This window comes from Sorex fumeus, unplaced genomic scaffold, assembly GCF_029834395.1.
Source record: "Sorex fumeus unplaced genomic scaffold, SorFum_2.1 ptg000218l, whole genome shotgun sequence".
Classification (NCBI taxonomy): Eukaryota; Metazoa; Chordata; class Mammalia; order Eulipotyphla; family Soricidae; genus Sorex; species Sorex fumeus.
Window position 1 is genome coordinate 687401 of NW_026606275.1, and position 24100 is coordinate 711500.

General features: G+C 63.1%; 3 protein-coding genes across 3 annotated transcripts in view; all 3 read right to left on the reverse strand.

The window, feature by feature from the left end:
- SLC35B3 (solute carrier family 35 member B3) overlaps positions 1 to 24100 on the reverse strand; it is a 99310-nt gene that overhangs the window by 10397 nt on the left and 64813 nt on the right. The gene's annotated exons all lie outside the window — the stretch shown is intronic.
- On the reverse strand, positions 3425 to 7410 carry BLOC1S5 (biogenesis of lysosomal organelles complex 1 subunit 5). Its single transcript, XM_056108509.1, has 5 exons — positions 7292 to 7410; positions 6605 to 6687; positions 4278 to 4404; positions 4085 to 4143; positions 3425 to 3698 (listed from the first exon to the last, which is right to left on the reverse strand). The coding sequence occupies exons 1-5, from the start codon at positions 7395 to 7397 to the stop codon at positions 3519 to 3521; spliced, it is 555 nt and encodes a 184-aa protein (XP_055964484.1). The 5' UTR covers positions 7398 to 7410; the 3' UTR covers positions 3425 to 3518.
- On the reverse strand, positions 12314 to 15954 carry EEF1E1 (eukaryotic translation elongation factor 1 epsilon 1). Its single transcript, XM_056108510.1, has 4 exons — positions 15854 to 15954; positions 14488 to 14688; positions 12745 to 12840; positions 12314 to 12486 (listed from the first exon to the last, which is right to left on the reverse strand). Exons 1-4 carry the CDS (start codon positions 15926 to 15928, stop codon positions 12346 to 12348), a joined length of 513 nt encoding a protein of 170 aa, XP_055964485.1. The 5' UTR covers positions 15929 to 15954; the 3' UTR covers positions 12314 to 12345.

Consider the following 24100-nt stretch of genomic DNA (forward strand, 5'->3'; position numbering starts at 1 on the left):
TGGCTCCCCTGCCGTGGCAGAACCTTCCGGAAGGTCTGAGCAATGGGTTTTTGGCATGGGAATGCTGCGGGGGCCGTGGGCATGGCCCATGGGGCAGCACAGAGGCGGCCGCGCTTCCTGCAACACTCACCAGCCATGGGACCCCCAGGCACCCCCCTTCTGCCTGGTGCCAGCAGGGAAGCTCTGCACTGGCCCAAGGGCAAGGCCCAGCGCTGGGCGGACAGTGGTCCCGGAAGCCCCCGGGGGCCTCCCTGGGCAATGGAGACTCCGCCCCACGGCAGCAGCGTCCCCCCAGACCAAGCCCCCCTCCACAGGCTCAGGGGTCACGGCCCTCGTCCGGCCCCGTCCCCGACGACACCCCTCATGGAACTATTTTTTCCGGATTCCTTGGGAAGTCGAAGCATTGGAGAAGAATCTCAGGAACTGCTCCGGCCGTTCTGTGAGGAGACAGATAATGGCCTTCCAGGTCTCCCCGCAGGAAACCGTCTGGGGGGCTTTGTTCCTCCCCGGGGGGCGGGCGGGCGCCTGCCCTGGGGGCCACATGCTTCTGAAACAAAGGCCAGTGGTCGTGCCCGCTGCACTGGGAGATAAAGCCCACATACCAGCCGCATTCCTGCGCCCTGCGATTACCAGGCGCCCAGCAGCCGGGCAGGGGAGCGCAGGGCGGGCCTCTCTCCCGGGGCCCATCAAAGGCGCCGGAGGCCAGGCGCGCCCAGCCAGTGCCCGGCTCTGTGGAATATATGAGCCTGACTTCCTGCTGTGACCTCATTCCTGGCCGGCAGACACCCGGGTCTGGAGATCACGGGGTCTCCTGCTCAGCTCCTGCTTCTGAGGGACACTCTGGGCATGTCCTTGGGGTGGTCGCAGGGCCAGAGGCTGCCCCCGAAGGCCGGGCTCTTGGCCGACCATGTCCAAGCTCACTGTGCTCAGCAGTTCCCAGGAGGAGGGGTGTGTGTGTGTGTGTGTGTGTGCCTGTGTCCATGCAGGCAGCTGCCCTCAGATGTCCTGCAGTGCCCAGGATTTCTCCAGCGCAGGTGAAGTGAGGCACACAGGATTGTCCCTTGGTTTGGGTGCTTGCGGGGCAGGGGGCGCCGTGCTCAGGGGCGCCCTGGGGCCCCCACACGCACAGCTCCTGTTCCAGCATCCAAGCCAGCTCCACCCAGAAGCACTGACTGTCCAGCAGGAGGCTGAGCGGGTCACAGGGATGCCACAGCACCGTGACTCCGTGACCAGGGCAAGGGGAACCCAGCAGTCAGGCATGGGCTCGGACAGGGACTCTGGGAACCCATCACGCCACACCCATGCACACACAAACACACTTGCACACACACAAACACGCTCATTCTCACCATGCACTCACATGCACACTCACAAACACGCACACTCACACATATACTTGCACACAAACATGCTCATTCACACACACTCATGTTCACACTCAGGCTCACCCACACTCACACAAGCTCCCCCCCCCCAGTGGCTCTGGCGGTTGGGCCCTCCCCAGCCTGACCCCTGTCCGAGCTTGTGCCCAGGTCCTGGGCTGGGTCCCCAGCACCCTGGGGAGACGCGGGTCAGGCCACGCTGACCTTGGCTGGGTCCAGGCAGGGCCGCGCCCCAGCAGCCACCTGGCCGTCCCCACAGCAGACACAAGGAGACCGAGGGTCCAAGAGTGACTCCCAAGGGGCTCCTGAGCCTGCAGCACCTATGACTCCTCCTGCCTGGTGCCAGCCTGGACACTCGGGGCAGCTCTCAGGGCCGCGGCCACAGTGACACCTGCTGGTGCGGGCGAGTATCACGGCTCCTGATACGGAGCAGCTGGCTCCGGGCTCCTGAAGAGCACGGGGAAGCGGCCCCCGGCCGGCAGCACCTCGGCATTCGGTGCTGTGTACGCTGGCATCACACCCTGTTGGCAGAGACTGCCCAGGGGCTCAGAGCTGATGGCCAGGGAAACCTTGGGAAGGGTCAGAAACACACTAGGAAAAGTTTCCATGACCCCCGATGTTACCCAAACAACCCAACAATCCTGACTGAGCTCAGGGCTACAATTTCCTCCAGGCATTTTCATCTTGAGACGCAGTTTTTGGCCCAAAAGCAGAGAAGCCCACGGGTGTGGTCTGACATGGAGACTCGATTCCTCATGACGCAGGCATGCCTGGACACTCGCCAGGACCCGGGTCCATCCTGCAGGGTACCCACTGGGGGCTTCAAGCTTGTCTGTTAAGGGAGGGTCCCAGGCATGGAGAGCGTCACGTGAAGGCAGGTGGAGACCAGCATCCAGCGATGAACCTTCAGGGTGCAGATGACAAGACCCTGAATCCTGGCACTGACCCAGGTTTCAGGAGAAGCAAAGGCAGGACCTTGTTTTGTTTTGGTGTCGTTCCCGGCTCTGTGCTCGGGGCCCACTCCTGGCTCTGTGCTCAGGGCTTATTCACTTCTGACTCAGGGATCTCTCCTGCCAGGCTCAGGGGACACTCTGGGGTGCAGGAGATCAAACCTGGGTAAGCTGCGTACAAGGCAAGTGCCCTAATCTTTGCGCCATCTCTCCGGCCCCAGGACCTTGGGTTTTATAACACACACACACACACACACACACACACACACACACACACACACACCCTTTCCAAAGATCAAACGGGGTTTCCACCCCCAGAACCAGCAGGTAAAGGACCCAGCAGTGCGGCAATGAAGATGAAAGTTCAGGCGGAAACGCTGGGCTTGAGTGAGGTGCCCCCTGGGCCCGCCTTCTCAGTGCAGCTGAGGTGCATGCCACAGGCTGGCAGGCTGGCAGAGTAGTCGCTTCCAAACCGATGCCAGAAATGTAGCCGCTGGGACAGCCGCTGGGACCGCAGAGGAGATTCGGGGCGTGGGAAAGCGACCCTCACCCGCCCGGCCCTGGCGGCAAAGCACCAAGGCAGTGGGAGAAGCCAACACGATATCGTGAGCTCCAGGGCGGGCAGCCACCAGACACGGCCAGCCTGGGCTCGGCACGTGGGCACGGGAGCAGGATCGGGACGTCCCGCTGCCCCCAGACACAGGCACAGACACCAGCTGCTTCCGCCAGGCAGGGACAGCCGGGCTGGCCCCAAAGCCCCGGGCTCCCTGGCCCCTGACTCACAGACGCTGGCGTGGGGGGCGCTCATTGTGGGCCCTGCCCGATACCCCCGGGCCCAACAGGAGTATTCCCAGACTCCTGGGGCAAGGGCCACGTCCAGGCCGGCACCACCCTCTACGTGGACCTTTCCGGACTCAGGTCCCAGCCGCGTCCAGCCTCGGCAGCGGGCAGAGAAGGCCAGCACACACACAGCTCAGCTCCCGCCAGCTTTAATCACCCCCACACGCGTGGAGTCGCGAGCGGCCACACAGTCCCGCCCGCAGGGACTCCGGGAGGGGAGGGAGGGGGCATACAAGCCCTGGTCCTTCCTGCCGAGGAGCCGGGAGCCGGGCTGGGCCGACTGCAGCAGGCCCTAGCCGGGTCACTGTGGGCGGGCGCCCGGGGTCCCCGCGTCTCTGGGGGACCTCTAGAAGGCGGCGAACCTGCCGAGCTCCTGCTCCATGCGTGCGTACTGTGCCTGCAGCCGGGCCCGGGCGCGCTGGTGCTCCTCGTCCACTGCCGCCTCCCGGCCGCGCTGCTCCTGCCGCAGCTCGTCCAGCCGCTGGGCCTGCCGCTGCTCGCGGGCCGAGGAGCACTCCTGCTGCACCTGCTGACGGCCAGTGTGAGTGACCCGCGGCCTCCATGGCAGCCCAGGCGGGGGGACGCCTGAGCCCCATCACTGTGCGTACGCAGGGGCCCAGGGAGGCTCCCCTCTGCGGCCCCCGCTCCCTCCCGCCCTGCCCCACGCTGCTCGCACGCTGGCCACTGGCCCGTGTGGCCGGTGGGCACATGGCCCGCTGTCCTGGTCTCAGCTCGAGGCTGGCCATGGCCGCGTGTCCGCACCGCCTGTCATCCGTCTGCGTGCGCACGCTTCAGAGCAGAACGATGAATAAAACGGGGGCAATACTGCACGTGAAGTGGTTTTGGTTTTTTGGGCGGTGGGGAGGGAGGGGTGACCCGAGGCCCCGACCTGGCCCTGGGGGGGACACTCACCCTCCTCCACTCCTGCTCCCTCCGCTGCAGACTGCCCACAGCCTCCGATGCTGCCGCCACTGCGTGGGCGGAACAGGCTCAGCTGCACCCCCGGCAGCTCCCCCACCCCCGGCCGCCCCTCTGACCCTGGTGCCGCTCGCCCCCCCCGCCCCGTCACGGCCCCCTCCCCAGCCCCCCGTCCCCCGGCGCTCACGTCTCTGGAGCACCGGGCCCAGGTCCCGCAGCGCGTCGGCGCAGGTGGGCAGCGTCTGCTCGCTCGTCTCCCCGGTGACGCTCCGCAGCTTCTCCAGGGCGCGCAGCTCCCGCAGGCCGCGCTTCTCCTGCACCGGGCAGGGCACGCCTCAGCACCGGCACTCGTGCCTCCCGGGGCCTCGCAGCACGGGGCTCTCGGGGGACCCCAGCAGGCCACGGGGATTTCGGGGATCCCAGCAGGGTCATGGGGATTTCGGGGATCCAGGCAGGATCACGGGGATCTTGGGGGATCCCAGCAGGATCATGGGGATCTTGGGGATCCCAGAAGGTCATAGAGCTCTCGGGGGATCCCAGCAGGGCCACGGGGATCTTGGGGGATCCCAGCAGGGTCATGGGGATCTTGGGGATCCCAGAAGGTCATAGAGCTCTCGGGGGATCCCAGCAGGGTCACAGGTCTCTCAGGGGACCCCAGCAGGGTCACGGGGATCTTGGGGGATCCCAGCAGGGTCATGGGGATCTCAGGGGATCCCAGCAGGGTCATGGGGACCTTGGGGATCCCAGCAGGGTCACAGAGCTCTCGGGGGACCCCAGCAGGGTCATGGGGATCTTGGGGGATCCCAACAGGGTCATGGGGATCTTGGGGGATCCCAGCAGGGTCATGGGGATCTCGGGGAATCCCAGCAGGGTCACAGGGATCTTGGGGAATCCCAGCAGGGTCATGGGGATCTTGGGGGATCCCAGCAGGGTCATGGGGATCTCGGGGAATCCCAGCAGGGTCACAGGGATCTTGGGGAATCCCAGCAGGGCCACGGGGATTTCGGGGATCCCAGCAGGGTCATGGGGATTTCGGGGGGTCCAGGCAGGATCACGGGGATCTTGGGGAATCCCAGCAGGGTCACGGGGATCTCGAGGATCCAAGCAGTCACAGAGCTCTCGGGGGATCCCAGCAGAGTCACAGGTCTCTCAGGGGACCCCAGCAGGGTCACAGGGATCTTGGGGGATCCCAGCAGGGTCATGGTGATCTCAGGGGATCCCAGCAGGGTCATGGGGATCTTGGGGATCCCAGCAAGGTCACAGAGCTCTTGGGGGATCCCAGCAGGGTCACAGGTCTCTCAGGGGACTCCAGCAGGGTCACGGGGATCTCGGGGGATCCCAGCAGGGTCACGGGGATCTCGGGGGATCCCAGCAGGGTCACGGGGATCTCGGGGAATCCCAGCAGGGCCACGGGGATCTTGGAGAATCCCAGCAGGGTCACGGAGCTTTTTGGGGATCCCAGTGGATCTCAGGGGATCCCAGCAGGGTCACGGGGATCTTGGGGAATCCCAGCAGGGTCATGGGGATCTCGGGGAAATCCCCACAGGGGCACGGGGATCTTGGGGGATCCCAGCAGGGGCACGGGGATCTCAGGAGATCCAAGCAGGGTCACAGGGATCTTGGAGGATCCAAGAGGACAAAGGGGAGGTCACAGAGGGCACCCAGGAGATCAGAGGAGACACGTGAGGTCAAAGTAGGTCTGGCTCAGACCTGTAGGCAGTTGGTGCCTGGATGGACGGGAGACAGACGAACAGGAGCCCCCCCATGTGTTGGGGTCCACCAACAGGGCTGGCACGGGGGCTCAGAAGACGCCCCCCTCCCCGGGGCTGCCTCACTCCTGCCCGTCTCCGAGAGCACATGACCCCAGCCCCCAGAGGCGACGAGAGGGGGGCACTGATGCCCCAGGGTGTGGGAGACACAGACCCCCCCCCTCCCGTAGGCTCATCAGGAAGGGAGGCTCCACACCCCCATGGTGCTCTTCCAAACACTCAGGTCCTTCCTGAGCACTGCCCCCTCCATGCCCCAGGCATGAGCACTGACCACGGGAGTCACTGGGCAGCCTGCGGGCCCCTGAGGGTGGGAGGGACCCAGCCACAAACAACAGTGCCGCGCACCCAGGATACTTGTTGCTGCTCCAGCCTCTGGCCTAGCCACAGACACACTGGCGCCACTGGAGACAGCCCTGAGGTGTGTGAACATGTGAACACACAAGTGTGTGCAAGAAGCTGTGTGAGTGTGTGCACGGGTGTGTGCATGAGCGTGTGTGTGCAAGAGTCTGTGTGAGAGCCTGTGTGTGCATGAGTGTGTATGCTAGAAGCTGTGTGAGCGTCTGCAGGAGTGTGTGCATGAAAGCCTGTGTGTGAGGTTGTGTGAGCATGAGCACGGGTGTGTGCATGAGAGCATGCGTGTGCATGACGCTGTGTGAGCGTGTGCAGGGGTGTGTGCATGAGAGTGTGTGTGACCCGTCAGCAGGAGCCCCCGGGCAGTGCTGCACAGGGCGCGTTCCCCACTCACCTCAAACTCCTTCAGGAAGTAGCGGGTTTCTCCCTGGATGACGGGCCTGTGGTCCAGCAGTCGGGAATGGATCTCCCCGATGTCTGTGGGACAGAGGGGGTGCGGGTCAGTGTGGATGTGGGGGTCTGGGGGTCTGGGTGAGGCTAGGGTCCCTGGGGCAGTTCTAGTTCAGATGCCCCGGGAGTGTGGGTTTCAGCCTGTCCACGTCCCTACGGATGGGTCAGCGGCCCCACACCCCCTGGCCTAGCAGTCACATGAGCCTCGGTGACAGCCAGCCCACGGTGGCCAGGGGTTCCAGAAGGCGGCCCCACTGTGGGTGATGGGCACAGAAACACGGACAAAGGAAGGAACTGCCACCCAGGGGCACCCCGGTTCCCAGGGCTGGGCGCAGCAGGATGGGGCCCAGCCTCCAGGTCCCGGGGTCCCTGCAGGGCAGCCGAGCCCGGGCTGGGGGTCCCGGGGGGTCCCTGCAGGGCAGCCGAGCCCGGCTGGGGGTCCCGGGGGTGTCTCTGCAGGGCGGCCGAGCCCAGGCTGGGGGTCCCGGGGGTGTCTCTGCAGGGCGGCCGAGCCCAGGCTGGGGGTCCCGGGGGGGTCCTTGCAGGGCGGCCGAGCCCGGGCTGGGGGTCCCGGGGGTCCCTGCAGGGCGGCCCAGTCCCCCGCCCGCTCCCGCCCGCGCGGACACCGCACCCTTGATGACCAGGTGCGCCGGCCCGTCCCTGCGCGGACCCCCCGCGCCCGAGGCCGCCTCTGCAGCCCCGGGGGTCTCGGCGCCGCCGCTGCCGCCGCCACTCATCCCGCAGGCCCCGCCCCCGCGGCCCGGGCGCGGGCCTTGGACGTCACGAGGGCGCCGGCCGCCGCGTCTCGGAGTGAGGGCGCGTGACGCCGGGGCCGCCATGCCGGTTAGGGGCGGAAGTGTAAGCCAGGCTCCCGCCCAGCGGGGGACTCCGGGCCCCGAGCGGGGGGCGTGACCTGCAGTGCCGTCACGTGACCGCTCCGGGCTGGCCGCTCCCTCCCCTCGCTCTGATGGTTGGAAGTGGCAGAAGAAACTCTGGTGCAGCAGTTAAACCTTTGGAACCGGACGGAACCGGAGCCAGTTCTGATGCTTGCATTGGCCTGCCGCTCCTTGTCCCGGTGCAGTTAAACACCCAGCGGCAGCACTGCATCCCTTTAGGAGGCGGTGACGGTTCGGGTTGCACCGCGCCCGCCTGCAGCAAGTGCTGGTGCAGGTTACAGTACTTCTCGGGTCCCTTAAGGCATTCGCTGAGCCTTCTCTCCTCCAGTCGCTCTCTGTGTCTTGCAACCGCTCAGATTCTTCACCTATTTTTAAAAGGTTTTGAGTCACACCTGGTGATGCCCAGGCCTTACTCCTGGCTCTGCGCTCAGGGATCACTCCTGGGGTGCTCGTGGACTGTCCGGGGTGCCGGGAGGCCCCGGGTGGACAGCAAGGCGGGCTCCCTCCCCCACTGTGCGCTCTCCGCTGGTCCCTTTGCACGTTCTTGGTTCGCTCTTTGCAGTTTAGGAAATGCTCCCCCACGGGCGTAGTTACGGGTCTTTCATTCTCCCAGCCTGGTGGTGAGAGGGCAGGGCCCAGGGGGCCGTGCCCAGGTCAGCGGGGCTGGAGACGCTCAGGAGCAGCAGGCCAAGTGGCCTTCTACACACTGACCCACCGGCCGTGGCCCTGCCTTCGCACTTCTCAACATACACACACACACACACACACACACACACACACACACACACACACACCACATCCGGAGGGGCTGGAGGGTGGCACTCGGGGCAGGGTGGCTGGCGGTGCTCCCGGTTCGCAGGGAGGAGCCTCTCTCGCCTCCTAAGGAGTTTATGGAGCCTGTTCCCGGAGCAGCCGGGAGACAGACTCTTTGCAGATCTGTGGGGTCCCTGTGTGAATGCCGGGATCACAACCAGGATGTTGACATTGATACAATTGATATGTTGAATACAATGTACACATTGATACTTGGTCCTTGGTTTGCTTCCTTTACTTTGTATCCACTCGGAGAGCCCGGCAAGCTACCGAGAGTATTCGATATGCCAGACACAGTAACAACAAAGTCTCCAATGGAGACGTTACTGGGCCCGCTCGAGCAAATCGACGATCAACGGGAGGGCCTTTACCTTTACCTTTGCCTTTACCTTTACTTTGTATCCAGGGGAGTTTATTTCTAGTCACTGTTACAGCGCGTGCCTTTTATGTGTCCTTGGCCCAATCACGGTTTGAATAGCTCTAAAGGCGAAAGGCCCACCGGACACCTTCCTGATCTCACACCTGCACCTGTCCCCTCCCTCCAGAGAGACAAGGTGTGGATCCGGGAGTTGGAGAGTTGGTCGCCACCAGCCGTGGCTCCCAAACCAAAAATAAAGGTCTTCAGAAATAGGGTGACTGAGGACTTCTGTGTTCTCCCTCCAGTCCACGTGCTACGAGACCTTTGCCCACCCTGTAACCCTGGTGTGATAAGGGTTCTCCTCACTAGAGTGCTGGCTGGGAGTCATGGCGCTTGAGGCTGGAGAACACGTGCGGTTAGTCGAGGCCAGGCTCTGACTTCCGGGCAAATCATGCGCTCCGTGGGAGCCTAGGAAAATTAGGAAAGACGGATGAAGATGAGTCGTTGCACGCACACTGAGGTCACACTGGAAAAACTCCTCAGCACACACTCGTGGGGAAGCAGCGTAATATCCAGGGCAGCGGAGTTTGTTTATTTTTTTGATCAAAACCACGTCCGGAGCTTCCTCGAGGAAAGCTGTTCTGGAAGGGGTTTTAAAAAGGAAGACGCTGGGGCGGTGGGGGAGAAGAAGGTCTGGGACAGGGTTCGGGGGCAGGCTGGGTGGGGGGCAGCTGCCCTGGGCCTGAGGGCCTCCAGGGGGTGGCCCCGACCACCTGGGGCTGAGTCTTCCTGCCCACGGGCGCCACCGAGGCTGCTGGTGCAGCCACAGTTTCTGGAGGACCCGCTGGTCACCGACAGGATGCGGGGGAGGGAGACCCCTGTGGGCCGTGGGGCCGGCTGGGCGCCAGCCCGGGCTCGGGTGTGCAAAACAGCAAAGAAGGTGGAGTCTGGGGGTGAGGGCGGCTGCCCTTAGCTGGCGGGAAACAGATCAGGTGGGCCCAGTGGACTGTGTCAGGGGAATCCCAGCTGGCAACCGAGGCCTGAGACCCAGTGCTCTCGTGTACATGCGTGTGTATGTGTCTGTGCATGCGTGTGCTTTACTGTGCGTGTGCTCATGTCTTTCATGCACACGCATCTGCTTTCATGTGTACGTGCACTGTCTGTGCGTGCATGTGCTTCGTGTGTATGTGCTTGTGCACGCGTGTCCCTGCATATGCCGTGTGAGTGTGTGTGCGTGTCCATGCCTGTGCGTGTCTGCGTGGGTCACAGGACTCAGGGCGGCCTCCCTGGCGGGAAAACAGGAATTGATGAACGCGACTCGGCAGCCGTGGGGCCCTGTCGCCCACACAGAAGCTGCGATCTCTCCTCAGACTTGGCCTTGGCGAGTCAGTTGGTGGCTTTTGCATTTCGAGCTTAACTGGCCAGACGGGGCTGCCGGCGGATGACATTCGGAAGGGCAGGTGACGCTCAGCAGACGTGGTGAGCCAGACCCGTGGTCTGTGTGGGCCGGTGGGTGACCTGGGTGGGCGGGCAAAGTCCCGCTGCTCAGGTTCCCGTCCTCAGCGGACAGCACCAGCCTGGCCCCGCCCACCTGCCGCCTTGGGCCTCCCTGGAGTGAGAGGGGTCTCTGGGCGAGGGAGCAGCTCACGTCTGTTGGCACCTCCGGCAGGAGGGGAACAAACGCTGAGCCCTTGGGGAGTATCAGCCCAGCAACAAGTCACCAGGCCTGCCGGGACCATCCCTCATCTCTGCCGGGCCTGGGTGCAGCCACGAGCCCGGCTCCCGGGGTTATAAATCCGGCTAGGAGACCGGGCGCAGGGGACAGCGAAGCCCCTGGGCCCCGTTGGCCGGCAGGGAGATATACGAGAGCACCCTCCTCACCATTGCTTTTGCAATAAAATTCGCCCGGAGCAGCAGGAAGAGTTAGGCGTGGAGCTCGGCTTCCGTAAATCACGGCTCCAATTAAGCCGGCCAGAGATGCAGCAGCGTGCTCAGGCGGGGGCTCCGGAATTTAGTGCCTGGGACCCGCAGGGACACGCGCGCTAATTAAGCAGCAAGATCGACTGCCACGGGGCAGGAAGCCAGACCCGCACTCGGGCCCGGCGAGGTGAGCAGGGAAACGCTCTCAAAGGCTCGGTCATGCGGAGATACGCAAGGGGCCCTTCCTGTCTCTGGACACGGGGCCAGACACGTCTGAGTCCTGCCCCCACTCTCTCGCTCTCTTTTCTCTGCCTCCAGCCAGGGTTGTTCCTGGCAGCCGGGCTAGACGCTGGGCCGTGGGTTCCAGCCCGGGCTCTGGCGTGGGGGTGGCAGGAAGGGCAGCCACTTGCAGGCTGAGCGTGGGGGCGCCTGCCGGGAAGGTGTACCGAGACCGCCAGCTGCACCGCCCGGCTCCGGCCCAGCTCCCACCCAGCTCCCCTGCTGCGGGCCCGTGCGTGGTGGGTGCAGCCGTGGGCCCCGTGACTTGGTGGTGCGCTGAGGCCGGCACCCCAGCTCAAGGCGTCTCTCCAGGTGAGGCCCCTGCTCCCTGCTGGGCTATCGCGGGCGGGTGGGTGGGTTGGCATTGCCCGCCGTGCCCCCACAGCTCGTGCGTCTTCTGCGATGTCTTTGTCTGGGCCGGGATCGAGCAGAACCCGACGTGCACTCTGGCAAAGTGGCGGCCTGGTTAGCTCCGAGCCCGACTCTGGGATAAACATCCTGGCTGTGTGACCCGGCGCAAGTGCACGGCTCTCTCTGTGCCTGCTCAGCATTCGGGCAAGAAGGGGAGAGTTCCCTGGAGGCACTGTCACTGACTGGGCCCCATCAGGTTCTGCGGAACCCCGCTCTGAGCGCCTGCTCTCCAGGGCCGTGGGCACTGGGTCCCTGACAACTAATTCTCACTCCCTGTGATGGCGGCGCCAGGTGCCACTGCCAAGGGGTCGGGCAGACCCAGCCAAGCCCTCCTCGGGCACGGAGCTCTGCGGTCACTCGCGCATCCTACAACTTGCTTCAGGTCCCAGGCAACCGCTCTCAGCACCGGCCGGAGCGGGGCCGGGCTGGGCGGACACTGTCCTTCCTCCTCTCCCAGTGGTGGCCAGGACACATCCCGCAACCTGGCCGGGGCTCGGGGCCCGTATTCACACGCGTGCACACACACATGCATGCACCGACATGCATGTGTGTATATTCTTTACATTTCTGACTTTGGGGGTCATACCCCACTGCTCAGGGCCCACTCCTGGCAGGCTGGGCGGCTGCAGTGTGGGGACTGGACTCGGGTCGGCTGCGTGTGAGGGAAATGCTGTCCCTTCTGCCCCTCCCTGGCCACAGCACCTCTGTGCCCAGGATGGGGGAAGCAGGAAGGTGCCCCTGCCCCGGACCCCCGACCGACGGAACGCAGGCTGCAGGCTGGGGTTTCAATCACATTTACTGCTCACATAAATACCCACGCCCGCCCGTCCCCGTGCCCAGGGCAAGTGTGTGTCGGGGACGGGGCTGGGGCCGGGGGGCCCTGGGAGAGAAAGTCACTGGTCACTGCAACCGTTACTGGCTGACGCGCTGTCTCCAGCAGCCTGGTCTGCCACGGACATCCGGGCCAGCAACGGGACAGTGGGCGGCACGCCAGCGGCCTCCGGGGCTCTAGTGGACGGGCGCGTACAGCCTGTTCCTGACGAACACCACGGCGGGCAGGTTCTGCCGCAGGCCTGGGCAGTGCTGGACGTGGCAGAACCAGCGCGACACGTTGAGGTACTTCTCCTTCTCCTGGACGGTCAGCTCCACCTGGCAGACACATCAGGGGCGGCTGTGCTGACCCCGTCCAGAGCCACATCGGAGCTTGGGCTTCTGGGCTTTACCTGACAGTGCCGGGCCCTGACCTGGCTCAGAGGGACCCTGAGGGGCCCCTGAAGGCCAGCCTGCCCCCAGCCCCCACTGAGCCATCTCCCCAGGCCCTGTGGCATTTTCAGGGGCTGCCGACAGCCACCAACCTCGGGGGGGGGGCGGCCCAGAGGGACAGGGGACCCCGCACCCGGTACCCACGATGAAGCGGTGCAGCCCGTAGTAGAGCAGGGCGTCGGCCAGCGTGAGGCGGTGTCCCGTGACGTAGGCCTTGTCCTCCAGGTAGGCGTTCAGGTCCTGGAACACATGCGGGGGGTGTGGGGATCACCGACCACGGCAGGGCTGGCCTGCCCAGACCCGCATACATGCCCCTTGCTTTACTCCATGGCGGGAGGGGGCGGGTCCCGACAGCGGGAGGCACGGGGTCACACCGGGGAGCGTTTCCCCATCAGGCCCACCCTGACCTTTCCCTGGGGTCGCGTCCAGCAGGAGGAGCAGAGGCCAGCCCAGTCTCATCTAAGCAGTGCATGGGCCCCCAGGGTGCTGGTCAGCGGCACCGGGCCCCCACGTCCCCAGGGGCCCCTGCACTGGCTGTCAGGGGCTGGCCCTCCTCGGGAAGGTGCTCGGGAAGGAGCCACGCCTCCACGAGCCCTGGCAGCGCGAGGCTGCGTGGCTTCTCAGCAGTGTGCGGGCGTTCCCCACCCCGGCAGCCTTCCCGCTCACGCAGGACTCGCAGAGGCCGGACACAGCTCAGGCTCGGGGACAGCGTGCCGGCCCTGCCCGGTCCGGAACCATAGGCCCTTCTTTTGCGTCTGGGCCACGCCTGGCGGGACTCAGGACCATATGGGGGAGTCAGGGATGAACCCGCACGGACCGTGTGCCAGGCCAAGCCCACCCGCGGTGCCAGCGCTCTGGCCCTGCAAGGGTCAGCCCCTCGACTCGCAACTGCAGCCTGTTCAGGGAAACGGGACCTGAACCAAACTCAAATCCTGGCATGACCTCCCAGGCCTGAGCAGAGACAAAGAGTGTGGCAAGGAAACGGGCAGGGGCAGCGGCAGCGCGGGGATGGAGGCCACAGCCGGGAGGGCGGGGTTTGCTCTGAGGCCACTCAGGCAGGGATGGGCGTGGACTCGGGGAGGGCTGGCCTGGCTGCAGCGGTGGAGGGGCCCCCAGAATCGCAGTTTCAGGGTGTGGCAGTGATGGGGCCTCCGGCTCCATCTTTAAGCATCTTTGGTCGTTTCGGGGGCCACACTTCAGTGCTCAGGGACCATCTGGGCTGCCAGGATGGAACCCGGCTCACCCATGCACACGCCCACCCTCAGTGCTGCTGCCTGGCCCCTCAACCTGGCGATTTGTCTGAGTGTTTGGGTCACATCAAGGATGCTCAGGGCAGGGAGGGCGTTTGCCTTGCACGCGGCTGACCCGGGTTCGATCCCCGGGATCCCATAGGGTCCCCTGAGCACCACCAGGAGTGATTGCTGAGTGCAGAGCCAGGAGGAACCCCTGAGGATTGCTGGGTGGGACCCAAAAAAAGGGATGCTCAGGGGTCATTCCTGGCAGTGCCTGGGGGACCATTTGGGATTCCGGGGATCCACCCTGGGTTGGGCGTGTGGAAGGCAAATGCCCTGCCCCTGTCTGCCTCGCCTGACCCCCGACCTGTCAGCTTTCATTTAGGAAAGAAGCTCTGCTCCCTGCTTCACCCCTGCAGTCATGGATGAGCTGATCCTGCCTGGCCGTGTCTGACATCAGGGGGGTCTGTGGCTCTGAGCTGTCCTCGGAGTCACCGTGGGGCGCCCGGCTGCCTCTTGGGAGGGACACGGTGTGCGGTGGAGACCCCAGAATGGACCGAGGAAGCCACCTGGGGCTGTGGGGGCAGCAGGGGCCAGAGCTGTGCAGGGTGGGGGGTCGGAGCCGTGCTGGCCATGTGGCCACGCGAGGCGGTACCTTCAGCAGCGCCCGGGCGTCCTCCTTGCTGGCGTGGCTCTGGAGGCGCGTGACCCTGTACTCCAGCCACTGCTGCACCAGGGCCTTCTCCTCGGCGGTGCTCCCCAGCAGGTGCTCCTGGTCGGCCTGCCTCACCAGGTGAGCCGCGATGGTGCTCAGGCCCTGCAGGCTGGGGCCGTCCTGGGTCTGCAGCACGGGTGCCTGGGGCGGACACGGGGGTCAGGGGAGCCGCCCACTGGGGACCGCAGCACTCCGGAGCGAAAGGTGGGCAGTAGCCCAGCAGCGGTGGACGCTGACCGCGGTGACCACCCACCTGGGGACCAAGGACGGACTCCCTGGCCAGGCTGGCTCCTTCCCTGGGCCTCACTGGCTGGGGTGGGCTGGACACTGGCCAGTGAGGAGAGCCCGAGGAACCGGCCGGCTCCCAGGAGGGCTGAGCCCAGCCCGGCTGCTCTCTTGGCCCACCCGCGTCCTGTCCTCCCAGAGACAGAACACAGCCTGGGGCCCGGGGTCAGTGGCTGTCCCAGCCCTGCCCCTGCCCACCTCGGGCTCCCTAAGGGGCTTCCTGGAGGCCTGGGAACCCCCCTGAATCGGCAGTGGCTGTTCCCTCAGTGCTGGGATCTCCTGGGTGGGGGGGACCCTGCATCACTGCCCAGATGGCATGGGGGGGGGGGGTAATGACGGGTCTGGACACAAGGCTCAGGCGCCCTAAGGAGGCAGCTGCCTCCTCCCCGCACCCGGCTGGGTCCCTCCTCCCTGCACCTGGGCCTGGGTCCCTCCTCCCTGCATCTCGGGTCCCTCCTCCCTGCATCTCGGGTCCCTCCTCCCTGCATCTCGGGTCCCTCCTCCCTGCACCTGGGCCTGGGTCCCTCCTCCCTGCATCTGGGCCTGGGTCCCTCCTCCCTGCATCTGGGCCTGGGTCCCTCCTCCCTGCATCTCGGGTCCCTCCTCCTGCACCTGGGCCGGGTCCCTCCTCCCTGCACCTGGGCCTGGGTCCCTCCTCCCTGCACCTGGGCCTGGGTCCCTCCTCCCTGCACCTGGGCCTGGGCCCCTCCTCCCTGCACCTGGGCCTGGGTCCCTCCTCCCTGCACCTGGGCCTGGGTCCCTCCTCCCTGCATCTCGGGTCCCTCCTCCCTGCACCTGGGCCGGGTCCCTCCTCCCTGCACCTGGGCCGGGTCCCTCCTCCCTGCATCTCGGGTCCCTCCTCCTGCACCTGGGCCTGGGTCCCTCCTCCCTGCACCTGGGCCTGGGTCCCTCCTCCCCGCCCCCGGGCCCGGGTCCTCCTCCCTGTACCCCGGGGTCCCTCCTCCCCGCACCCCCCCCCCCCGGCTCCCTGCCCCCTCGCCCCCGCCCCCGACCCCCTCACCCGGCCGCCGGGCCCCGCCGCCGCGCGCGCGCGCAGCCCCAGCCACCGCTCCAGCAGCGCCAGCTCCGCCGCCATCTTCCAGCCGCGCGCCGGGGGGCGGGGCCAGGCGCGGGGCCGCCCCATTGGCCGAGGAGAAGCCCCGCCCCCACCGGCGTCCCTCTCCATTGGCCGGGAGGCGGGGGCGGGGCCAGGCGCCGGCTGTTGAGGGGGTGATGGACGCGGCTGCGCGCCAATGGGAGCGTCTCACCTGCCTCGGCCGCGGGACGCAGTGCTGCGGGGATGCTCGGGGATGCTCGGGGATGCTCGGCTCTAGGTGGAGCCGGACCTTTCGTGGTGGGCCTCGGGGTGGTCGCGGGGCCGCACCCGCCCGGCCCCCGCCCGGCCCCGTTGCCGCCGGCTCCCGGCACCCGAGTGTGCGTCCTCAGACCCCGCTGTGCCGGGCGCTGCCCAGGACCTGTGGCCGAGAGCCGCGTCATCAGCATTTTAGCGAGCCTTAGCCTTAGACCAGGGAGACAAACTGGCGATAAGATTTATGTCATTTGGGGCACGAACGTGCACATAACGCCCTTTAAGCAGGCATATTCTTAGATATAAGAATATACACGTGTGTATATACGTGTGTGTGTATGTATATACGTGGGGAACAGGCAGTATATCAAGCCTTGAGGGTTCCAAAAGTTTTCCGAAAATAGAAAATATTATGCAAATTCCAAAGTGAGTAAATAGAAATCACTCGGAGAGAATGGGGAAAATGCACGGAGGGAGTTGGTTTCTAAGTCAGAAACCTGCAAATCAGTGACCGCACTGTCTGGGGGAGCTCTTGCAGCTAAGGTCAATGGGAGGAAAGGAGGCCGGCCAGGCCCACAGAACAAAGTGTGAGGAGTGCAGAGTAAGCGGCGACTCGTTATCTGTTTCTTTTCAGATACAGAGATGAATACCTATTTCACTCCTAAAAGTACCAGTCCTCTACGAGAATTCACACCCCTATTTTCAGCACCTAGGCACACTTTTATTTGCTTGAAATAAAAATCACGATCAGGATCATCCTGTTGTTCGTCGATTGCCTCGAGCAGGCACCAGTAACGTCTCCTTCTTCCTAGCCCTGAGATTTTATTTTATTTATTTATTTTTTTGCTTTTTGGGTCACACCCAGTGATGCTCAGGGGTTATTCCTGGCTCTGCACTCAGGAATTACTCCTGGCAGTGCTTGGGGGACCATATGGGATGCTGGGGATCGAACCCTGGTCGGCCGCGTGCAAGGCACACACCCTACCCGCTGTGCTATCGCTCCAGCCCAGCCCTGAGATTTTAAAAGAGCCATTTCAATGCTCTTTCAGGGTTAGGAGAATGAGACCCATCATTGTTACTGGTATTTGGCACATTGGGGATGCCACGGGGAGTTTGCCAGACTCTGCCGTGCGTGCAGGATACTTTTGGGAGCCTGCCAGCTTCTCCGAAGGAGAACTGAAATAATAAGATGTCACATTAATGTGAAATAAAAATACTTAACAATTTTCTCAGCTATCTAATTCCAGTTGTGGTATAAAGTAAAGCCTGATGACGAGCTGAGACCTTCATTCTAATAGAAAGAGCTGAAAGGAGTGACCAAAGTGACAGCTTTGGGGGCAGAAGATCATGTTTTAATGTATACTCTTGTTTTGAGTTGATGCAGAGAGATCCCTGAATCAAGTTTGCTTTACTATAGTTAAGAGCTGCTGCTGCTTTTCAAGTTTGGGGGTTTATTTCTCCCTAAATTTCCTTTTCCTGAAGGCATTTTCCCTTTAGTGGTGAATGTGTGTGAGTGGGGAGGGGGTGGGTGGACCGGGGCAGAGCTTCGAGGTGGGAAGGCCCAGAGCTGCTCCCGTGTGGTCGGTGCTAGTTGCGTGCCAACCGTGAGTCACGTTGGGACCCTTTCCCCAAGCGCAACACGACGGCCAGGTACTCTCTGCTTGCTCTGCTACGACTTGTGTGTGTGTGTGTGTGTGTGTGGGGGGGGGTCTATACATATTTTGAAACCTTGGCCTTCAGGCTAATACGTATTTTGGCATGACCGAAGTCATCTTGCCACTTCGTGACATGACTGCACACTAAAGCCATTTTGTGCCACTGGCTGAAGGCTGCCGTGTGTAGACGTGCAGAGACTCGCTCGCTTTGAGGGGAGTGGACACGCAGCAGGGAAGAGCGGGGTCACCGCCCCTCTGTTCCTTCCAGCCCCGGAGGTGGGAAAGAGGGTCCAGAGTGCGTTGGGGAGACACAGTTGCCCTGAAGAACCCGGCCCTTGTGTGTCGCCCTGCTGGTGCGTCTTGATGGCAGTTTCCCAGGTCTCCTTTGGCAAAGAATCGAAAACTTCCCGGCCCCTCTGCTGTGCGCTGGTGCCACCAAGACCCCTGCCCGACCGCCCCGTCATGCACCACCACCTGCAGAGCTCAGCTGCCACCCAGAAAACCTAGCGGAGTCCAGGGGTCCTGCCGGGAGACGCAGAAGCAGCGTTAGGAGAGGCCAGAGCCTGCCCGGCTTTCCCCAGGAGGAAGAGGTGACTGTTTGTCCTGAAGGAGCGGCCAGAGGAGCAGAGACAAAGGAAAGGGAAGACTCCCCGGAGGCTGCCTTACCTGCGCTCAGAGCCAGAGAGAGGGGAGGGGTCAGGCCACGTGGCGCCACCCTGCCCCGGAGGCGGTCCTCTGTGAGCCACCAGGAGGCCCAGGGCTGGGTGTCAGCATCCGTGAAGAACCGGGCGGCCCTGCGGGGCAGGCGTTAGGGCCACAGCAGAGAACAGAGCGACTCCGGTGGGATGCGCCCAATCTGGTGACAGATTCCCGCTGACCGGGACCTGGCAGGGCGGCCGGGTGGGCACTGCCGGCTCAGAGGCCCAGCAGGGAAGCGCCGTGCCACGCTTGGGTCAGCCGGCCCTGTGCAAACTGCCTGGGGTGTTTCCAGAGCTACTGAGACCGACGCTGTCCCCTCGGTGGCCACTGCAGGCACGGGTCCCCTCTGGAGACCACCACCAGGGCATAGCCAGGCCGCGTGGAGGGATCTCGAAGCGCCGGGTTCTTCCCCATGAGCAGAGAGCACTGTGTGATGAGCTGGGGGTTGTGATAATGCGGGACCGTCTCTTCCTCAGCCCCTCACTCACAAAGCCCGGGCCCTTTCTCCTCTCCAAGCTCTGTGGCCCCCGGGCTTCAGGCAGCAATGGTGCCCGCCCCGGGGAGACCCAGACGCTGTGCGGATGTTCCACAGAAAAGGGATGTTCCACAGAAAAGCAGCAGCCAGGCAGGAAGCGACTCTTGTTTTTTTTTTTTTAATTTTTAGGTCACACCCAGCGATGCTCAGGGGTTCCTCCTGGCTCTGCACTCAGGAATTACTCCTGGTGGTGCTCGGGGGACCCTATGGGATGCTGGGAATCGAACCCGGGTTGGCTGAGTGCAAGGCAAACGCCCTCCCCGCTGTGCTATCACTCCCGCCCCAGGAAGCAACTCTTGGAAGGTGCCATAGAACCAGAGGCTGATCGTGGGGCAAAAACTTCAAAAGGTTGTTCTCAAAACGGGTGTCCAGGGGGCCATGTGCAGTGCCGGGCTTAAACCCGCTGCGGCTCCCTGTGATTCCTCCCCCTGGACTATCTCCCTGGCCAAGGGAGCCTGGGTTGATTGATTGATTTGGGATGTCCCCACCCAGCGATTTTCAGGGCTCACCCCTGGCTCTGTGCTAGCGGCCCTCTGGGGCCACCTCCCTGCCCACTGTCCTACCGCCCCGGGCCTGGCTCACGCCTTTCTCACCCGCAGGTGGGAAAGTGACCCTTGGCCTCTCCCGTCCCTCTGGGTGGCCGGAGTGCCACATCCTGCCACCTCCTGGATGGCCAGAAAGTCCCGCATAAGGGAAGGGGCCTCCCTGGTGGAGGGACGGTCGACCCCGCGCAGGTCGGAGGGGTCTCAGGAAGCCTCCTGGCTTGGCCCTGCGGGACTGGCCTGGCGGGAGCAGGGACAGGGCGGTTGGCCTGTGCACTGGAGGGAGAGGAGGCCCCTTGTGTCTGCTGGCGCCCCCTCACTCCCTGGCCGGGCCGTCCGTGCCGGCCTCTTGGGCTGTGCTACGGGACCTGGGCGGCGGGCGGCGCTGTGGGACCGTGAACCAAAGCTCAGGCCCTGGGCCGCAGGGCAGTGGTGGTGTTGGGGGGTGGGGGGAGGCCGCCTGCCCCGTCTCCTCACCGCGCTGTTTATCACCCTGAGCTGCTGCTTGGGTTTAATTTTGATGGAGAATTACCTGTAGGCAACCCAGGCGGGGCTGCGCGGGAGGGGGCCGGGATAATGATCCAGGGTCTTGGTGAGCCGCAAAGACTCTGATCAGCCTCGCCGGGTCCTTCTCCTGGGCCCACCCAGAGCTGCCCTTTGCAGGTGTCCTTCGGACGGGCCGCGAGTGGCTGGCGGGGGTGGCCGGGCACGTGGCCTGCCCTCCCTCCCCGGCTGCCCCAGTGAGTCGGGACTTGCTGGCCCATCTCAGCGATGAGGGTTTGTGCACGGGGACGGGATGGGAGAGCTTGGGGGCGTCTGCGGGGTGGAGCCGCGTGGAGGGGCCATGGGCCCGATACTGCAGTGTCTGCCCACCCTCCCCACAGCCCGTCACTGCTCAGAGCAATTGCCCGGGGTCTGGGGTGGGGTCCATTGCACCCCCCAGGCCTCAAGTTTCACCAGGAGGCGTCAGAGGCCGGGACGCCAGCAGCCAGGCTCGAGAGGCGAGAGGCGGCTCTGCCCGAGTATGCGGCAGTTGGACACTGGGAGCTGGTGGGTCAGCACCGGACCCCCGGAGGCTGAAGACCACCCGATCCCCTCAGGGGCCCTGCTGGGGCGCACAGGAGCCCTGACCGAGGGGCTGGCACAAGGATCTTTGTGTCTGGCAGCGTCTGCCAGTTTGCCGTGAGATGTCTCATGGGGTCATGGGGGAAGGGGTCTGCAGGCAGCTGCTGCCCAGAGGGCGGGCTCCCCTAGGGCAGACAGAGGGGCTCTGCTCACTAGGGAGGGAGGGAGGGAGATTCAGCCCAGCGCTCGCCGCCCGTGTCCCCAGAGCTGGGAGCTGGGGTTCAGGCCAGCCCATGTGGGGGGTGTAAGTCTTGGGGTCACAAAAGGCCTGCCCACCGGGGGCCCAGGTGCTGGACTCAGTTCCCCTCAGGCACTGGCGACTTGTCCCAGGGGCGGGATCAACCCGGGCATCAGCTCTGGACAGAGTCGGGCACTGTGGGCGGCCTCTGCCCCCTCCAGGCCATCCTCCTGGGCCCTCCTGGCCCCACCCCTGCCCAGCAGGTGGCTGCTGGTCACTCACTGCAGAGTGGCCAGACGAGATGCGACCCCATGGATGAGGGCCCCTTCCAAACGGCACATCTTTTAGTTTAATTTTATTTTTATGAAGTAGTTCACAATAGGGCTGGAGCGGTAGCACAGTGGGAAGGGCGTTTGCCTTGCAAGTGGCCGACCCGAGTTCGATTCCTCCGCCCCTCTCGGAGAGCCCGTCAAGCTACCGAGAGTATCTCATCTGCACGGCAGAGCCTGGCAAGCTCCCCGTGACGTATTCGATACGCCAAACACAGTAACAAGCCTCACAATGGAGACGTTACTGGGCCCGCTCGAGCAAATCGATGAACGACGGGAGGACAGTGCTACAGTTCACAATATTTGATTTCATTTAATACTTGAACACCAGTCCCGCCACCATGACACCCTCCTACCATCATATTTCCAATGTTTCTCTCCCAAATCCCAAGCCCTGCCCCAAAGCAGAACTAGAAATAATTTATTTTGTATTGCTTATTGGAGATCTCGGGGCCGAGATCTCCAAGCCTGCTCGGATCGGGGCTGAGCATCCTCCACCCAGATCCTCCAAATTCCAGTAGGCGGGGGTCACACCCACCACCTGGCCCCCTGGCGCCGTGTAATCCCATCAACGGCCAAGACTCAGAGACTATAAAAACCAGATCCTGGAACCGCGTGGCCGCATGTGCGGCCGCGCGACATCTTATTATGACACCTCATTCCTACTTTGACAAACTGCCTGGCTACCAAATGTAGCCTGCCCACACGGCAGAGTCTGGCAAACTCCCCGTGGCATACCCAATATGCCAAATACCAGTCACAAGAATGGGTCTCATTCTCCTAAAGAGCCTTGAATATAACCTCAGGGCTAGGATGAAGGAGACTTTACTGGGGCCTGCTTGAGGCAATCGATGAATAACAGGATGATTTGTGATTTGTGATTGCTTATTATGAATAAACCGCTGAAAATGCTCCAAAAACTTTCCTTAGGGGAGAGTGTTTGAAGATGGTTGTATTTCACCCAGGGCCATTAAGCCCTTCTGTAAGAGATCACTAACTTGTTAGAGGTTGAACGATCATCTTATTGTTTGTCGATTGCCTCGAGCAGGCACCAGTAACGTCTCCTTCTTCCTAGCCCTGAGATTTTAAAAGAGCCATTTCAATGCTCTTTCAGGGCTAGGAGAATGAGACCCATCAATTGTTACTGGTATTTGGTATATTGAGTACGACATGGTAAGTTTGCCAGACTCTGCCGTGCGGGCAGGATACTTTTGGTAGCCTGCCAGGTTCTCCAAAGGAAAAATAAGATAATAAGATGTTGTGTGGCCACAAATGCGGCTGTGCGCTTCTGGGAGTTGGGTTTTATAGTCTCTGCGTCTTGGCCGCTGATGGGACCAACCTGGCGCTGGCAGCAGCTGGTGGGTGTGACGCCTACCTGCGGGAAGATGGGGGGGGTCTGGGTGGAGAAGGCCCAGTCCCAATCCGAGTAGGCTTGGAGACCTCAGCCCCGGGACCTGCATGCCTGGGTTCCTCTGCCAGTTCTTTCATACATGAGACCCGTCGGACGTGTGGAGAGTGGTCCCAGCACGGCCGTGGCTGGCCAGATTTATAATCTGTAAAAATGTATTTCCCTCTAAGGTTGGCTGCCTTCTCCTTTAAACCCCTTCTAATGTGGTGCACAGCTCTTGGGGTTTGGGTGATATGAGGCTTGAGATGTCCAGGAATATGTTTACTCGTGGGTGAGACTCGGCCCGAGCCTGTGGAGAGCGGCCATGAGCATGGCAGTGGTTGAGTTCTGGAGATTTTCGGCTGCCGGGGCTGGGTCCCTTGGGGCGGGGCGGGCCCTCACCTGCCCCCCTCCGAGTGCCCCCAGTGAAACAGCCTGGTTCGGGGTCCGGCGGCATGGCTGTGGTGTGTTGAAACGGCACATCTTTTCACTGCTGCTTATACCCTGTTGGTGGGTTTTTGTTTTTGGTGACGTCAAACTGTGCTCAGGGGCCACACCCAGCTTTGTGACTCAGGGGGCGACTCCTGGTCATGCTCAGGGCACCATGATGCTCAGGTCCCCTGAATGCAGAGCCAGTGCTCAAACCACTGAGCTCTCTTTCTGGCCCCAACGTTATATAATTCTTTTTTGTTTGCTTTTGTGCTATGTCCAGCAGTGCTCAGGGCTTACTCCTGACTCTGCTCAGGGATCACTCCTGGCAGGGCTCAGAGGACCATCCATGATGCAGAGCTGGAATCCCGGCCGGCCCCGTGCTGGGCAACAACTCTACCCATTGTACTACCTCTCTGGCCCAATGCTGGTTAATTTTGTTTTGTTTTGTTTTACATTTTTGATTGAAGTGATGTTGGTTTTTAACACCGTACATTTTAGGGTTACAGTTTTGCATCTCTTGAAAGCCAAGTGTCCCCCTCACCCTAGCACCGACCCCTGGGTGCTCACCCAGTTGGACCCCAACCCTCCCCCCGCACTCAACCTCAGCTCTGTGTCAAAGCCTAAAGTCTGTCTTCGCTGGACACTGCCCCCTTGGTTCGTTTCTCGGCTGTCACAGGAGGGAAACTGTCTGGAATCTTTCTCCTCCTCCTGTTTCACTTCCCGTCAGTACTGAGGTGGGGTTTCCTCTTGACACCTGCGTGGTCTTCTACTGTGCCCTGAGACCACAGCCCTGGGGGCCAGCGCAGATACTTGCAAGCGGAGTAGCAGTGATTTGGAAAGTCCACTGGGACCTACGGGGCGCCTCACAGGTCGGCGTCCGAGCTCCTCTCCAGCCTTGGATGCTGAGGCAGAACAAGCGTCTCACTCCCCTTTTGGAGGGAACCGCCTCCACCAGACTCCAGACTCGTCTTGCTCCGTGTTCTCCTCTGCATCCAGCATACCTGGAGGGTTTTGGGGACGCGACTCTGTTCCTTCCACAGCAGGACCGGCTGTCCCGAGCCTCGGGTGAGCCGTGAA

What these genes read in the sequence shown, in the direction of transcription:
- BLOC1S5 (XM_056108509.1), bottom strand. Translation starts at nt 7,397, where the DNA reads ATGAGTGGCGGCGGCAGCGGCGGCGCCGAGACCCCCGGGGCTGCAGAG. An exon ending in GGGCCCGGTGCTCCAGAGAC is followed by an intron (nt 4,144 to 4,277) that starts GTGAGCGCCGGG and finishes CCGCCCACGCAG; the next exon opens with TGGCGGCAGCATCGGAGGCT. An exon ending in GGGAGCAGGAGTGGAGGAGG is followed by an intron (nt 3,699 to 4,084) that starts GTGAGTGTCCCC and finishes GGCCGTCAGCAG; the next exon opens with GTGCAGCAGGAGTGCTCCTC.
- EEF1E1 (XM_056108510.1), bottom strand. Translation starts at nt 15,928, where the DNA reads ATGGCGGCGGAGCTGGCGCTGCTGGAGCGGTGGCTGGGGCTGCGCGCG. An exon ending in CGGCGGGGCCCGGCGGCCGG is followed by an intron (nt 14,689 to 15,853) that starts GTGAGGGGGTCG and finishes TGTCCGCCCCAG; the next exon opens with GCACCCGTGCTGCAGACCCA. An exon ending in ACGGGCTGCACCGCTTCATC is followed by an intron (nt 12,487 to 12,744) that starts GTGGGTACCGGG and finishes TGTGTCTGCCAG; the next exon opens with GTGGAGCTGACCGTCCAGGA.